The sequence below is a fragment of the Falco peregrinus genome, chromosome 5, assembly GCF_023634155.1.
Source record: "Falco peregrinus isolate bFalPer1 chromosome 5, bFalPer1.pri, whole genome shotgun sequence".
Taxonomy (NCBI): domain Eukaryota; kingdom Metazoa; phylum Chordata; class Aves; order Falconiformes; family Falconidae; genus Falco; species Falco peregrinus.
In genome coordinates, this window is record NC_073725.1 from 85,697,554 (window position 1) to 85,714,083 (window position 16,530).

The 16,530-nt window shown below is 46.1% G+C and overlaps 1 protein-coding gene across 4 annotated transcripts in view; it reads left to right on the forward strand.

Moving 5' to 3' along the window:
* Positions 1-16,530, forward strand: part of SDK1 (sidekick cell adhesion molecule 1) — a 412,484-nt gene that overhangs the window by 364,106 nt on the left and 31,848 nt on the right. For all 4 annotated transcript variants that reach the window (XM_055805382.1, XM_055805383.1, XM_005228982.4 and 1 more), the window contains 2 exons: positions 14,447-14,562; positions 15,923-16,109. In XM_055805382.1, coding sequence (XP_055661357.1) covers positions 14,447-14,562; positions 15,923-16,109 — 303 coding nt within the window. The remainder of the gene's footprint in view (positions 1-14,446; positions 14,563-15,922; positions 16,110-16,530) is intronic.

The window sequence follows — 16,530 nt, forward strand, 5'->3', positions numbered from 1 at the left end:
ATGTAACTTGCTGATCATTTTAAAATCCCTCCGTCAGGAGGCTGGAGGTGGAGATCAGGATGAGGCAGTTAACTAGACGCTGCTTTGAATGCTTTGTGAAACAGGTGATTTTGCAGCGCCCAGATAACCCGCCGCTGAGCCTGTGCTTCTCGGTGACTCGATCTGAGGAGCGTGGGACTGGAATAGCTGATGTCTTCCTCACAGCCACGGTGGCAGTGCCGTGTTTATGGTGACCCCAGCTGGAGAGAGGCTGGCGCCGAAATCATTGGTAGTTATGGTATCAATTTTTGCAGCAGCATCTTTTGAAGCTTAGAAGAAGAATAGGTGACACGCACCCTCCTGTTGTTCAGCCTGCTACCGTGAATGAATCTGATTACACTTTTGTTCTTCTGTCTCAAGGCTAGGATGTAGAAGCTATCAAACCCAGCACTAATTCATTTCATTATTATTCATAAAATATTCTACTGCTCAAAAGTAAGCAAATCACGGGTTTTTTAAACTCTACTGCATGATTTTTTAAACTCTTCTTAACCTTTTCATTTCAAATATGGTGTAACATTCGCTATCTTTCTCTGAAAACATCATAAATTAATCAGAGCAGCTTGGTTCTGGAGAGACAGCTGGCAATATTTACTTTTTTTTTTCTAGTTTGCTGCTGCTCCAACTTACTTCTGCAACTGCAGCAAAGAAAGCCCAAGTGGAGCCAACTGTATCTGGCTTCAAGATACATTTTTGTTTCAGAGCTACAGTTCTCCCTGCTGCAAATGGAGCCAGCACATGCTTTTATACACGTGTACGCAGCAGAGAAAATCAGCTGGGGAAAACAAGGAAATGCTGTTATATTGTGTCTTTCAATCCCGTGGCCCAGGTCTTCCTTGTTGTAACTCAGACAAGGAACGGGGCAATGGAAGGAGCCAAACTTGAGAGGAAACTGATATGCACAGACCTCCTTTCGCAGGCAAGGCTGGTGTATCTGAAGTTGTGGCATGACTGAGATAGTTTTTTAGAGATGCTGGATTTACCTCCGGTTAGGGACAATCCAGGTTCATGCGGTAGAAATGATGAATGTAGGATCTTCCTGCCGATTTTCAGTCTTGTTGTGTGAAGTTGTTATGCTTTGTTAGATAACTGCCTTTTCCACCTCCAAAACTGGCTGTGATTTATACTGTGAGTAAAGTGATTGGAGCTGGTATTGCAATTTAAGTTTTAAATTGATTTGTGACACCTTTGAGTTAAAATGTGCTGTGGAAATACAAGGGTTTGTTGTTATTGTTTATTTGATGTTCTTACCCGTGGTAAAGGCAGTTAAACAGCAAGCTGGAAAAAAGGGGGCTGCTTAGCCTGAGCAGTGGGGCATCCATGGTAAAAAGAGAGAAACCCTTCTCGATAAACTACAGGTGCTGGCATCACAGGCATAGCACTGAACACAAAATGACGGAAGGGGACTGGTCCCCAGCTTGAAGGCCCCCGATAACTTATGCCTCGGGACCATTAAACGGTGCTTTGTTCTGCCATAAGGGTTGCAGTAATTCTGGTGGGTGCGAGAACGTTCCTCTCGGCTGTAAAAAGAGGAATATACAGCACATGCCTTGGGGGAAATGTGCTGGGCTTAGGCCAGCTCAGTCAAAACACCCAGTTCTGTGCAGTTCTAGGGGCTGTTTCTTACGGGGGGGGGGGCACCTGGAAATAATACTGAGGGTTCAGCTTTGACGTCTGGTACAGCCAGACGAGCGATGCAGGAGTGTCTGTAATTCCTTCCTTCCCTCTTGCACTCTCCCCTGTTTGATCTGAAGATTTTCCTGCCATTGTATCTGGATTTTTACAAGAAGAGTAGGCAATGGAACACCCTGAAAAACTTGGGGGGTTTGGGGAACCCATCAAAACCAGCCTTCTGGCAGTTTTGCCAATCAAATGAGTAAAAAGCACCCTAATGGAGAGTATCTCTTGAGCTCTTTGAGTGCCACTGAGCTGTACCGCAGCCAGGAGCCTTCTGGGGCAGCCCGAGCGCTCCAGTCTCACTTGCCTCTGACTGATGGGTGGGGGGAAATTTTGGGAGAGCAACCTGCTGGTAGCCAACAGGGCAGAGACAAGTAACAGACCTCTGAGTGCTGCCTTTCCTGGTGAATAAAGGAAGATAGATGCAAGTGGTTTGCGGTTTCTTGGTTGGATTTTTTTTTCTTTTTTTTTTTTTTTTTGCTACAAGGGGAGTAAAACCTTTTTCTTGTTACAGTAACCCCTAAGATTAAAGCCCTGGCAAAGGCTCCATTTTGAGTTCTGCCTGGACATTTGCAAAGCTCAGCAGCGTGGAGAGCAATTCTTCCATGTGTCAGGAGAGCAGCAGGCTGGGAGTCCTTGTGCTCAGTGCAGCCGGGAAGGATGAGCTGCCTGCTCAGTCTGAACAGAGCCAGCATCCTTCCCCCACCTGCCTCCAGTGCCTGGATCCCTCTCCTCCGCAGACCAGAAGATCCTCATAACATTGCCTTTTCAGAGCTGGCTGCAGCTCTGCCCTGCTCATTAGAGAACCATGTGCATCTCCCGACAAATGACAGAAAAATTGAAAGCCACCACTTGCAGAAATTAGGAAGGGAGTCGCAGCCCCATCGGCAAGCCCCCTTCTCGCCTTGTTAATTCATTTAACAGTTCAGCTGTCAGGGATGCCGGCTTTGATTGGGAAGGCAGCGAATGTTCGGCGAGAGGCTGGGTACTGATATTCATCCCAACTCTAAACGCAGCTGCTACCAGAGGTGCTGTTCTGCTCGACTGAAATTAAGACTCTGTTAGAGCAGCCACTATATCAAGAGCGTTATTCTGCTGGGTCGCTGTCACTAGCTGATTGTGTGGTGGGCTCTGGAGTTCAGAAGACTCTACTACCAGCATATTAATTAAACAAAAATCACAGGTTTGGGGCAGGCGTGCTTCACCTGATTTGGGAAGGTGAATAAAATGGAAGGCATCAATAGAAATCCTGTGCTAACGAGCCTGCAGCCTCCAGTGCTTCTCCCATATACTGTAAAGCTGTTCTGGATGAAAAATAATGGAATTCATAATTTCTTCCAGCAGCTGCTGCGGGAGGAGAGTGCGTGTGTGGAGAGAAGGTAGCAGAAGGGGTGAAGTGCACCGAGAGACACTAGCTTTTACACAGGCTGTAAATCCATTTGTGTGAAGAGGGGAGGGATGTGTGTCACTGTAACTGATGGTGACACGGGCGACCTTCAGAATTCACAAGGACTGATGAGGCTGGTTGGTTGTTGTTCTTTTTAATAATGATCTCTGAGAGGTGGCTCCACAATGGGAAAGGCAAGGAGTGAAAAGAGCTGGAGACAGAGATCCCCTTCTTAGAAAAGTCCTCCATTGAAATGCTGCCTCGGTTATACCATCCCCTTTCAGAAAAGGTGTCCTGGCCATCTCACCTTCTTCCGAGTAAAACTAGCTTGGAAAGGAACATGAGTGGGTTAGAGGGACAACTACTTCTTACCTTTCTTTTCTTACCACCTTCAAAAACCTGAACCTATCTCCTGGTGCAAAGCTAGCAGGCACCGAAGCAACTCCTTCACTGTTATCTACAATTATTTTGATCTGCCCTCCTGCCTGCAGCTCCACAGGTGTTCCTGGAGTTCACACATTATTTTGTCCAGCTGTGGCTGACACATGGAGAGAAGCTCTGCTCTGCCATAACATTGGGGGAATGCTCAGAGCTGCCTGGCCATCTCCAGCATTTTACAGGCAAGAAATAGAAACCACCTAGGAAGCTCCAAGACCAAAAGTAGTGATTTAGGGTTGGGAAGGAGAAGATAAAATAGGGAGAAGAAGCCATGCCAAGGAGAAAGAAGCCTCGTAAGGAAGCAAAGACTCAGCTCCAGGCACCTGGCTCCCCTTTACAAAATTGTTTCTAGCAAAGAGTACTTGTGCCTTCTTACCTGGTCACCTATGCTTGGGCAGTGTCCCTTTCTGTCTCGTGCTAATGGCAGAGAAGGTTCTCAGAACAAGGCTGCTTTGTCCTTGAGTGTTTTCATCTCTTTCTGCTGGCCTCACTCTTTCCATGTGTTCATACCAAATACCCCATGTGGGGTCATCTCCCCATCCATAGGTCGCTTTCTGGAGAAGGGAGTCCCTCAGCGCTGCCTTGGGCCCCCCTTTCTCTTACAGCACAGAAACTTTAGCTCCTTCCCTGCCCCGAATGTAGCTGAGAAGATGCTGTGCAGAGAAGTCCCCCGTGCCTCTTTGTTAACAGCCTGCAAGAGGAACGACAACATTTCAGCGCATCAGGGCTGGCAGCTTCCCTCAGCCTGCCATGCCCCCCTTGGCCGTTTCCCCCATTTGGGACACGTGGGTCCATCCCTCGGTGACTGGCTGCACAAATGCAGATCGGGAGCACATCGCTGCTGGCATAGCTGGAAGAACTGGGTGGGCATTTCCATCCCAGATGCCTCTGGAGGAGGGAGGAGAAGGGTTATCGTGGCCATTTCACATTGCAGTAGTCTAAAACCTGTCAGCCTAGAGACAGTATCTTCCCTTGATAAACAAAAGGGGATGGAGGGAAGCTGTTGGAAAGTAGCATAATAAATAAATTATTGGTTTCGCTTGCTCAGACGTCAAGTTTGAGTTCAAGTTCAAAGGGGTTGAACTTCCTTGGCACTTTAGAAGCACCAAACCTTTGAAATGTTAAGGTGTTTGCCTTTTAATTCTTGACACTTCTGAACATCAGCAAAAGGCTACTTTTGAGGGGTGGCAGGGTGTTTGAAACACTGATTTTCCTTTTCCCCTCCCCTTCAAAGAATCTGCAGAGCTGTTCCAAGATCATGCTCCATTGTGAATGAGCTCAACACAGCTGTTCTGGGAACGACCTGCTCCAGGAGTGACAGTGGCCTTTCATCCTGTCCCCAGTGTCTTTTTCCCTAAGGAAGGAGAAGTTCTCCTCCAAGCTCAGCGTGAAAGATCCAAGCAATACGCTAAAAGAGAGAGTAAAGTCAGAGCAGAAAGGGAAACTAGGAAGATGGAGGTGGGGGGAAAAGTGGTGAGGCATTTTCTGTTCGGACTGGGAAAAAAAACCTTTTCAGTTCCACTTGCATTACTGGAAACCATTACACCTGTATCCCAACAGTGTTTCGTTTCTGGAGTAGGATCAGCCGCTGGGTACATCCCATCAGTATTTCTTGGTGGATTTTAAACTTCTCCAGACTCATTCTGTGCATGGTTTCCACTTGGGGCTTGTCTGCAGCAAGTCCAATTTGGATTTGTTGTTCCCATCAATGCAGCTCCACTGGTGGTAATAGCAGTATAGATAGCACTCGGCTGCATTATCTAATCCTGCAGGGCTGTGACAGGGTAGTAAAAAATAACAAAGTAAAGTGTGCCTACATTAGAGCATTAGTCATTCCTTGTGTGCTACTGGTATTGCTGCAGTGCTGGGGAATTATGGATATGAATTTTCTGTATAAAACTTGGCTCCCTTTCCTATTCAAACTGGCTATTTTTTTTTTAATTTTTTTTTTAAGGGTAGTTTTATGTTCTTAACCTGTTACAGATGAGTACAAAGGTTTCGTAATTAAACTTCTGAATTCGGTAGCTTAGCTCAGTAGCCGCTCTTACAATGGTAAGACACAAAGTGACCGTGCCAGTGTGAGTCTGTGGAAGAAGTGTCCTTAATGTCAACATGTCAAAAAGGCATCCCTGCAGCTCTCTGGAGACTGAAATCTAATGTCAAGGCAGAAGGAAGCAAAGTCTAAGTAAGAGTCGCACTGCTGTCAAAGCGAGTTATCCTACCATATAGGAAAAGGAATTTTAAGAGAATGCACTGGAAAGCAGTGTCCAGATTGAGACATAGATTTGATGGGCTTATTTGACATCTTTAATTCTCCATTGACAATCCAGAAGCTCCCTAAAATGATTTGCAATGTTTTCATGCTGCAAGTAAAAGCTGAATGCGCGCCTCATTAACAGCTCATTAAGTTGTTAATATTGGTCATAAGCAGCCTTTGTACAGCACAATGCTTTATACAGCACTGCAGCTTCTGCTTAGCTCTGGTGTAATTGCCTCTTTTCATCACGTCTCAATGTAGGGAAGATGCTTCTGTCCAAGTAAAAATATCGGGTTTTGATCAGCTGCGCTTGCTTATCTCTGCCGCTGCTATTGCTGGGGTGGGTGGTGCGGGGCTGCAATTGCTGTGCGACGTTTTGCTCAGATGATGAACTTCCATCTCACAAACCCAACAATTTGACGTTGATTTTCAGCACTGACTGTAGCCCAAGACAGACAGACTGTCCGTACTCGAATTCATCATCAGGACTCCTGGCTTTGTTCTGCAGTTGGTGCAAGCAGCGGTGGGAGTGGGACGGCAGATTAGCTGTTCTGCTGCAGTGTTATATGGCCTGTGAAGAACTGAGTGTAGGGACATCCCTGCACAGTACACAGAGGGCGGGGGGATGAGAAGCCTGATCGTGTATGCAAAGCCTTACTGAACTAACAGTACAGCTACTCCATTAAAAGCAAAGGAATTAACCTTCCTTTCAAAAACATGAGCAATCAGTAGTAAAGTAAAACAGACCATAAATTGCACCAGTAAAGAAGTGGGGAAGCCCCTGCCTGATAACTCTTATTCAAGCAGACGCAGGCTGGAGTTTGAGTATTTTTGACTAAAAGGTTATATTTGGAGCCAAAATTCTATTTTCTGTAATTGTGCAGTCCTGCTCTGCTTGTTTTCCATCATCCTGGGATATGTGAGCAAAATGCTGTATTTTCATGTGGGTCTCAACTCCTGTGGCTTTACCTCCTCTGTACTGCTTTGCTGTGAAGCCAGCTGTAGAGAAACACAGTTCGTTTTCCTTTCTGACATCTGTTTGCTGTATCCATCGTCAATCATAGAGCTGGAGGCGGTTCAGGTTGCCTGTTGTAGATTGAAAACAAAAAAGTTGTCATTTTTTCTTATGAAAGTATGAATTGACAGTATTCTAAAACATTGTGGGCACAGCAGCCTGGATGCTGAGATGATACAGGGGGTGTAGGGCCACAGGGATGAACTCAGGGATGCTATGAATGCAAAATAAACAAAGAGGGAGAGAAAACTCTCACTCAGAGTCAAGAAAATGAAATTTAATTTCTCTCTCCCCAGGAGCACAAGATCGCTGTCCTCCATGGGGTTCCCTGCCCATTGCAATCTGAAAATCCTAAATGAATCCCTCGTGGGGGCCAGCTCCCCAAACCTGCATTAAAGCCACAGTGAAAGGTTATCGCAGTGGCAGATCTTACCTGCTCAGTTTGATGTTTTTCTGATGTAGCCTTTAACATTGGGTATATGGCAAACCCAGTGGCGATTCACCCTAATTATTTGATATGCTCTCTTGACTTTAGTGGCGCATAAGGAGTTGTCGGTGCTTATTAGGCTTTAGTAGGTGCTGTTAGTGAACATTAAGTGGGTGCTTTTGTCAGCTGCCATGAACTTGCGGTATTACAATATTAGAGTGTGGGATTAACAAATTGTAATGAGTGGAACACGACTATAAATGGAGGAGGAGGAGTCTTGGGAACTGGAGAACCTGGAGAAATAGTCTGAAGTAGGTGGTTTTGCCTCTGTCTAATACGCAGACTCTTTTAAGGGAGTTGAGAGCAGTAGTTTCCCACCTGGTGCTGCTCCCAGCGCTCAGGAAGGAGGATCAGGCCAGGGTACCAAATGCTCTGCAGTTCTTCCCCATCCCTTACACCCTTGAAAAACCTTCGGTACCTCCTGGGGGGTGAATCCTGCACGCATCGGAGCTGACATCGCGCTCAGTTAACACGCCTTTCACACTGGGTTAGCTCTGCTAGCTTTAGCAGGGCTCCCCCTGATTTGCATCGATAGAAGTGAGAGGGGATTTTAGCTTGTAGTTTATGCCTGTATGTTTGTTTGTGCATACTGAATGCTTGTCAGGCTCTTGCTGTTCCTCCTGGCGGGCCCGTCTCTGCTGACTGATGGGAAGCCTGCCTGTGTGTGATCATAGCCTTGTTGACACAAAAGAAATAGAGGAAAAAAGCTCATTTTATTATTTCCCCCCTTTCCAGTTTTACCCACCTGTATGCCCTTTCCAGAGCAGTCTGATGGTTCTGTAAGGGCTTTACTTTTGGGCCAGGCACTCTCAGTCCCTTGATGGATAATCTCAGTATATGATGTGATAGCTTATTTTAGGTTTGTATTAGCTAAGTAGAACTGTGGGCTTCGACAAAAGAGAAGTGTGTAGGTTTTGTTTGCAGGCTTTTAGCTATTTTGCAGAACCGCTCCGTGAGGTTTGTCTCAGTGGTAGGCATCGTAATGCAATCACAGTGACTTTTTCTGCATCGCTTAGGTCGTACCTGTCCCATGAAAATCCTGGTTTGGACATGGCTCGTTGGGAAAGCTGAACCCCATATTAAAAGAGTAGTAATCACAGCAACGGTGTTTTCAGCACCGCTGCAAGGAATAGTGAGGGACAGGATGAGAATTACTCCTGCTTGAGTCACTTGCCAGTTTATGAAGGTTCTTCATGAATAAGTCATACCTGTGGAGGTTTCCTCCAAACACGATTGCCTCCTCAGTTCAAAAAAATGGCACTGGCAGATAACCTCCTGGAGCCTGGGTCTGTGGAGAGGATACTCCATTTCTAGTCCTTGTTTCATTTCAGTGTTTTTCTGATATGTGCGGTGAATGTCATCTCTCCCTCTTTCCTCCCTCCACCCCTGCCTCCCTCTCATATCTTTGCAGATGCCGAAGACATGCCTGGCCAATGTTGGGAAGCTTCCCAGTACTAAGCGAGGAAGCTGGGGAAGTTACGTTTGGGTATCATTTGCAGCTGCTCTTATTTATGTTTTTTCATTACTTCAATACCCTTAAAAATTTGATGTGGCAAAACACAACTACTGTACTAAGTGTAGTATACAGGAAGGGGACAAAGTGTTTGCCTGCTCAGATAATATGGCACAGAGTAAAGCAGTTGCAGGTGTGCTAGATTCCCAGAGTCCCTACCCTGACAGCTCTTCTCTTTCTCCTCTCCACCAAAGCAGGTTTGTCGGTTTATCTTTCTATTTTTGCATCGATTAGGTTGTGCTCTCTCTTCATCAGTGTTCGTGAGGGTGAGAGAGATGTTGTTCAGGTTCTTCCTGTATTGACTTCCATTGGTCTTTTGTACACTCGGAAATGTTTCAGTATCTCTTACATCGATCTATGCAACCACTGAAATCAACGCACGTATCGCATATATCAACATTGATGAAAACAGGTTATTTCCTACTAAAACCTTGGCTCTTCCAGCTGCTTTAACCTCCTCCTCCACCCAGTAGGAGGCTGGGCTTCTTAAAGATGGGAGAGACCAGATCGCTCCTTTCCTGAGAGTCATTTCAAGTCGCGGGGTGACACAAGCCTGACGAAGTCAATAACTGACAGCACATTCGGGTTTGGTGCCACGTTGTCAGGCCTGAATAGATGGGCAGGGACACCCGGGTCTGGTGTCAGCAATTGGAGTAGCATCGGAGGGGTTAAGACCCCCAGCCTTTGCATGTGGGTCTGCCTCTTGCTGAGTCTGGAATACACCCAAACAACCCCAGAAAGTGCATGCCTGGCAAGGAGCACGTACTTCCATCACAAAATGTAGCCTAGCTAAAAACAGCCAGAAACTGGTGGAAAACATCTTTCACATTCTAAATATAGCTTAGGCTGCTTTGTCACAGTGGAAAGCAGCTTCACAGTAGCTGTTTTTGAAGCACAATTAACTAATTGTTATTGAACTAATCAGCATCACTCACACAGCATTCCTGATGGCACAGAGGTGCTGCTGCACAGGGGAAGCGTTCCTTGTTCCTCGCTCCCACCTCTCGTTCCCAGACACTGGAAGGAAATGGCCAATAAGCCCTGAACATTTTCCTCTCATGCTGCTTTTGCTGGGTGGAAGGAGTGACTGCAAACATCTGCAGACAGGGCTTTTTGTTCTTTCTGGGGAGGTACCATCCTTGCATTCCTTCTCTAAGCCCATACTGCAAGAAAACCCCTTGCGTTTTGCTTTGCCCGAGCTGCAGATCAGTCTTGCTGTTTTATCTTGTGACCTTCTGTTTGTTGTGTTGTGTTTGGCTTTTATAATCCACTTAACTGTTGCTTATCTACGCCATAACTTGAGGGCAGCGGCTGCAACGGGAGAAGAAACAATCTGTTCTCCGTGCCACTGCAGGGATATAACTCCAATAAGGCAAGGATGGTTTAGGCTAGATATCTAAAGAAAAAAAAATAAACAGAGTTCTTTTAGGAGTTATTAAAATAGGGATATGCAGCAGAGTTTGTGTGGGGATGGCAGGGGAATCTGGAAAGAGGTCAGTGGTTGAGATTACGCAAACATCTGACCAGCTGAGCTGATCCTGGTGTGACACGGGAGGATGGATGTCTGAGCCCTCTCCAAATCCTTTCCAGCTCTATTTTCCATGACTGCATGCACCAGAAATCGGTGTATAAACTTGCGAGGTGCAGCGTGTGCAAGCTTTAATCGTCAGCACGTGCTACACGGAATACTGTTGTGCCTTCTCCCTTGCTGTAACTCACTAGGTAGATGAGGTTACAGCCGGTACATCAGAACGTGCAGCAGTCACTCGTCCATTATAATGTGCAGACATACAGATTGGAGGCTTTTTCGGCCCGGAGCCGTCTCTTTGTTCTGTGTTTATGCAACACATTGTGCAGTGAGATTCTGGCCTCTAGGTGCTAACACCAAAATGCAAATATATTGATTACCGGGGAATAAAAGCAGGCATGTTCACAAAGGCGTGCTTTGATGAACTGGGGGGGAAATGCTTGCTAGATAGGAAAGGATCAGAGGTCTTTACAAAACAGAAATTTGCTTGGGATTGTTTAGAACAGTAGGATCAAGCTGATGCACAGAAAATCTTCCGTCTCTTTCACTGCATTTTCCTCCTCATTTTTTTGCCTGCATGTTTATTTAAATGGCATGAGTACGGGGGGATCTTGTCCCAGACTTGTCTGTGAATTTCCTGACATAATACTGGCATTACAAAAACAATTAGAAAATCAGTAGAGGAGAAATCCTTTGCTACCCAGAAATCAGAGCAGATGTAAGAGCAGCAAGGAGCGCTTCATAAAAACGGTTATTAAGTTTACCCAATGAATCACTAGGATTTGTAGCCTACCTGTGCTACAGAGCGTCGTGGCAACTGTCACTAAGAAAAGGAATAGTGGTTTCATATTGATGAAAAGCTCTCCGTGCCGCACAGCCCAGAGAGCAAATATCCCAGGGAAGCAGCGAGGAAAACTAAGGAGAACCTTCAGCAATGCACGGAGCTCCGGTGCGGGCAGGCCACTGGGGATTTTAAGCACCTTCTCTTTAAAGGTTATAAGCATTTGCAAGCTCAAATTGCCTGCAGTGTGAGAAGAGGCTGTTCAGTACGACTGGAAAATGAGGGCAGTGATTTGTTTAAATGTGGGTTTAGATGTATAACTTTATTTATGGGCTCATTTTGACACTCAGACTGCATTTCCAGATAGATTTCTTGTCTTGATATGATTCTGCCAACATCATCCCACTTCACAGTTGTTATTTTTTTACTAATTACCATACAACCTGCTCAGCCTTTCTCCTTATGTTTTGGCTAAGGGAGAGTTTCAAGGAGACAATCTCAAAGGTGAATTGATCAGATAAGAAATGTTTACAAATATCTGTGTGAGATTCCAAGGTAGAATATGTGCATAGAATTAGACTTTGTGAATGCATACCAATTTTATTTTTTTTTTCCCAGGGAAAGTGAAATGCTTTCCACCTGCCAAGAGCTGAGTTTGGACCCTCAGGGGTCTGTGTCACTCCTGCTATAGTTGGTAATGTCACTGACACCTAAAGCAGTGTGAGGTATGCAGCTTTAACCTTGCTTTTTATGTATTCGGGATTTCAACAGCCATGAAAAAATTCAGAGCTCCAGTAATCTCGAACTGCATTCCTAGAAGGTAAAAGCCTTTTGCATTCACCTTTAAAATGTGCTTGCTTTTATTGGCACAGGCTGCCCATGCATTCAGTGAATGGTTTGGGGTTTCAAACAGGTAGAGTCTTCAGGGACGTGTTCCCTCCTTTCTAAGTATTTCATTCCACCCTTAATGTAATGTGCTGTCTGCACAGAGCCACATCAAGCGTCAGCAGCACTTTTCTGCTGTCCCTTGCTGTCAACAAGAAATCTATGCTTAGAAGAGGAGGGACACATCAGCCTTTGAAAGTTGAACAGAGGGACAGACTCACAGGGCACAAACCCAAACAATTTACATCTCATGGAGGCTCTGGGGTAGCAAAGAGAAATGTCTTTTTCCACACTGTCTGGATTATTTTTTTTCCTCCCATCAAATTTTCCAGTGCCATGCCAGCAAAAGTGCAGCTCCAGCAGTGAGAGTGTCAGTGGAGAATGATCGCTGGCCCTTTTTAGCCATTGTGTTTCTTAAACGTGCTTCAAAAAGGGGTTGAGGAAAAGTGGTGTTTTTCTAGCGGCCAGCTGCACGTGCTGGCTCCTCTAATGGTCGCATCTCAGAAGCAACAATTGTTGCAGGCTGGCACATGGGATCCAAAGCAAAATGCTCTTGTAGATGCTGCTTCAGACCTGGGTATTGAGAGCACTTGGAAGCTGTCAGCTCAGGACAGACTGCGGTGTCGCTACCTAGAAAGAAAATACATTGCTAAAGTGATCCATTTTCTTCTGTGATGGTACATATCCTTGTTTCCCTGAGCGTGTCATCATCTGCAAATCTCTGAGATGTATTTTCAGGTTTGGACTGTGTGGTCAGGTTGGCCCTGTGCTCTGATGTGAGCTGTGAAAGTCTCAAAATCTGGAGGTTTTTGGTCCTTAGCAGAGCAGCACTACGTCGCATTGAACGCAGCCAGCCAGCTGCTGCCTTTGCTGCTCTGCACCCCTGCGAACAAGCTGTATTTTACTGATTGTCACTGTCACCTCATGTATTTACTACATCCAGCTGAAAAAGAAACGGAAAAAAATATAATAAACAAATAGTTTTAACTAAGCGCAGGGATAAAGGCTATTTTCAATTTTGCCTTCCACATTTTAATTGTAGAGCGATAATTTTGCAATAGAGTTGCCGATGGCAAACAGGCAAAAGACATTAACTTTATTTATGTTTTGGATTATTAATGTGGCTGTTAAAATTCCTCCAGTTAGTTTTGATTGAATTGTTTTTTTTGTGCGATTCTGTCGTTTAATGGAGCGGTAAATAAGAATTTCTGATAATGAGCCCAAGCATCTGTCACAACAACCTGGCGCTGGTTATTAACATTTCCATTAACGGCAGGGTGGGCAGTGATAATATGGAAACCACACAGTTAGAACAAAATAAATAGTTGGTGTCAGGCTGAGTGGGTGTTACTTACTATTTTATTTTATAACTGTGAGGGGAAGGAGTATTGGTAGAAAAGTGTGACTTATGAAGGTCATTCTCTCTAAAGAAAGAAGTCTCCAGAGGAACAGATAACCGGGGCTATCTAACTTGCGTAGTGAATGTTTTATCACTTCTATTTATGGCCCGTAAGGGGACAGAGAGGAAAGCGGCAGCTTTCTCAGGTGGCTTGGGTGAAGGCTGTGGCATCGTGAACGCAGAGGAAGGGGAAGCGTGCCCTTTGCCCTGCTTTTCTCTCCCTGCTTCTGGAGTCTGAACAGGGCACGCTTTGGCACCTTTTCTGTAAACAGACATTTGCTGGTCGACGAAGACCTGCCGGAGACACAGACAGCAGGCCGGGAAAAGAGCCTGTCCTTGCTAGCTGCTGAGGAGGAAAATCCACCTGCACCAAGCCGGATCCCGGCAAAGGGAAGGATGGCCTGACCCAGGCGCACTCCAAGATTAGTTTTCGAGCACAGCGCAGTGCGAAGAAGAGACGGCAGCAGGAGCCAAAGGTGGCCAGCGTGTGTGCACGAGGGTGTAATGAAAGCAGAGCTAACGAGGAATGTGCTGAATGTCTTTGTGTCATCCATAAAATATGAGTTGAATTGATTAGCATCTGATGGGGTTTGCATGTAATTTTAGACACCATTTCAGCCGTGGGTCTTGGAGCCTGGCAAATGGGCTGCTCTCCAGGCTGGGTGCCGAGTCGGGGCTGGGGGCTGCCTCGCCCCCCGACACTGCCAGAAGCACCGTGTCCCTGCTGAGGGCCAGCCCCAAACCATACCGTAGGGTGAAGACAAAGTTCTCTTTTCTTTTCCAAGGCTGCTGGCTAAATTGAGTTGATTCAATGTCTAACCCAATCCGTGTGGGATGGAACGTCACCACCTCCGGAGGCTCCTCGGTCCACGTGTGCTGGGACATCCTTGCGATACAGATGCCTCCAGGGCTGACTCTCTTAGCTGGCTTGTGGCGTGAACAGGGTCTATCCTGGGTCCTTCGGCAAATGGCAGACTGCAACCTGGATATGAATAGTTCTGCTTGTCACTATTAATTCTGCTGTTCTCCTTCCTCTCTAGCACCAGCGTTGGCCCCACAGAACATCCAAGTGAACTCCCTTTCTGCAAGCCAGCTGGAGCTCACCTGGGACCCCCCTCCTGCCGATAGCCAAAACGGGAACATCCAAGGCTACAAGGCAATCCTCCTGTTTCTACTGGTTTCATTTATCTTACTTGGCATTTCTGTTACTTGTGAGATAGCAGTACAAACTGCGGTTGCCCTCGCTGCATAAGGCAAAACAGCATACGAAAGAAAATGAGATTGTGGGGGGAGAAAAGGAAAAGTGTGTTGCTATTTGTGGAGGAGAGCGTGGAGAAACAGGGTATGCAGAGAATTAGGCAGCTCCACTTACACAGGCGACATACCTGCTCCAAAAAGCAACAGGCGCACAAGAGCTAGGGGCAAGAAATGCACTGAAGAAAATTAACTGAGCTTTCTACCAAATGTTAAAAGCCATTAGGAAAAGCAGAACTTTCTCCAAGCTAGGAGCCTGAGCCAGGTCAGATTTCGGAAGACTTATTTCATTTCCTTAACTTTAACAAAATTAAATCATAGTATTAATTGCATTTGGTCCATAGGAGATGAGCACGTTGCAAAGGCATGTTGTTTACCTTCTCCAGGATGAGAATGGACCCTCAGAGAGTGGAAATGGGCAAGTCTACAAACACTATAGAGCTTGGCTGGGGTTCAGTGTCTGGCTCTGCCTCTCTCCGTGAATTTAGGTCCATAAGCAAAGAAAAGCCAAGCCAATGCGAATAATCTGGCATCCCTTCCTGGCAGCAACAAGCATCCTTATATATCAATTCATGTTCTTTTCCTTTTGTACGTATATAGATGGCTCTAACAGCTTGGCTTGTAGAGCCAAGGTGGAGCCTTGCCTTGGTGCGTTCTCTCAACTTTCTGGCTTGCTTTGGCCTGTTGTAACACTCTCGCTGCCAGGCCTGTCCAATAAGTAGGGCTGGCATCACTCGTCCTCTTGGAAACAACTTCTCCAAAGCCTAATTTTATGGCTTCAGGATAAAAATTATGTAAGGGAAGGGCAGGGAAAAGTACCTCAAGGAACTTTAGGGGAAGTCTTTATTACCCTCTTCAGGAAGGCATTTGCCTGGCTGTCCTGTGAGCACAAATGGGGAACCCATTGTGTGCACGCAGAGGTGCATTATGGAGCATCATATCACGATGCCAGTGCTGACAGAGGCTAGCATTTCAGGGAGAATTTAAAAACTGGCCTCTCATCGCTGAACTCTGGCAGTACGTACCTGCTGTCATTAGGCCATATTCTTCAGCCTCTGCTCTATTTTTGAGTGATGTATTCAGCTACATGGTCACTGGACTCAGGGGAGTTTCCCAAAGGAAAAGATTGGGCACATGGTGAAAAGCATTAGTATCCCATTTATCCAGAGCAAGACCTCACCATCTTCCTGATCTTTTAGAGCTGCAGTGCCCAGATATTTTCTACGTGTATGCCATACTAAAACATCTCACTGTCCCAACAGATTTATTACTGGGAGAGTGACATCCAAAATGACACGGAGAAAGTGAAGGTCCTTTTCCTCCCAGAGACAACTGTCCGGCTCAAGAACCTGACGAGCCACACGCAGTACATGGTCTGCATCTCCGCGTTCAACGCGGCCGGGGACGGCCCCAGGAGCAGCCCCTCGCAGGGCAGGACGCACCAGGCGGGTAGGGGACCGTCCTCGTGTCTCAGAGCGCAGGCGTGGTGATGGCTGGCACAGAACTGAGGCTGAGGGAAACGGAGGGATGCAGGAGGGCGCTGGTGTTTGGAGTTAGCTTTTGGATGGGTCTTTACATTGTAATGGACTTGGAGGGGGGAAAAAAGGGGTCGAATAAGTGGACCCTGTGGGAAGGGGGAGATGCAGTGGAAATGGGAATGGATTAGCAGAAGGGCCAGTCCCTTCACAAGCTGGTCCAGAAGGAAACAGTCTGTGGGTCTTTCTGGCCTCTGCTGTCATATCTGAAAATGCGTAGGAACTCATCTCCAGCACCTGGAAATTGCCCAAACAGTCCTGTGAGAGAATCACTATGCTTTTTATAGTTCCTCTTTTTTTTTTTTTTTTTTTTTTTTTTTTTTTTAAAGCTGGAT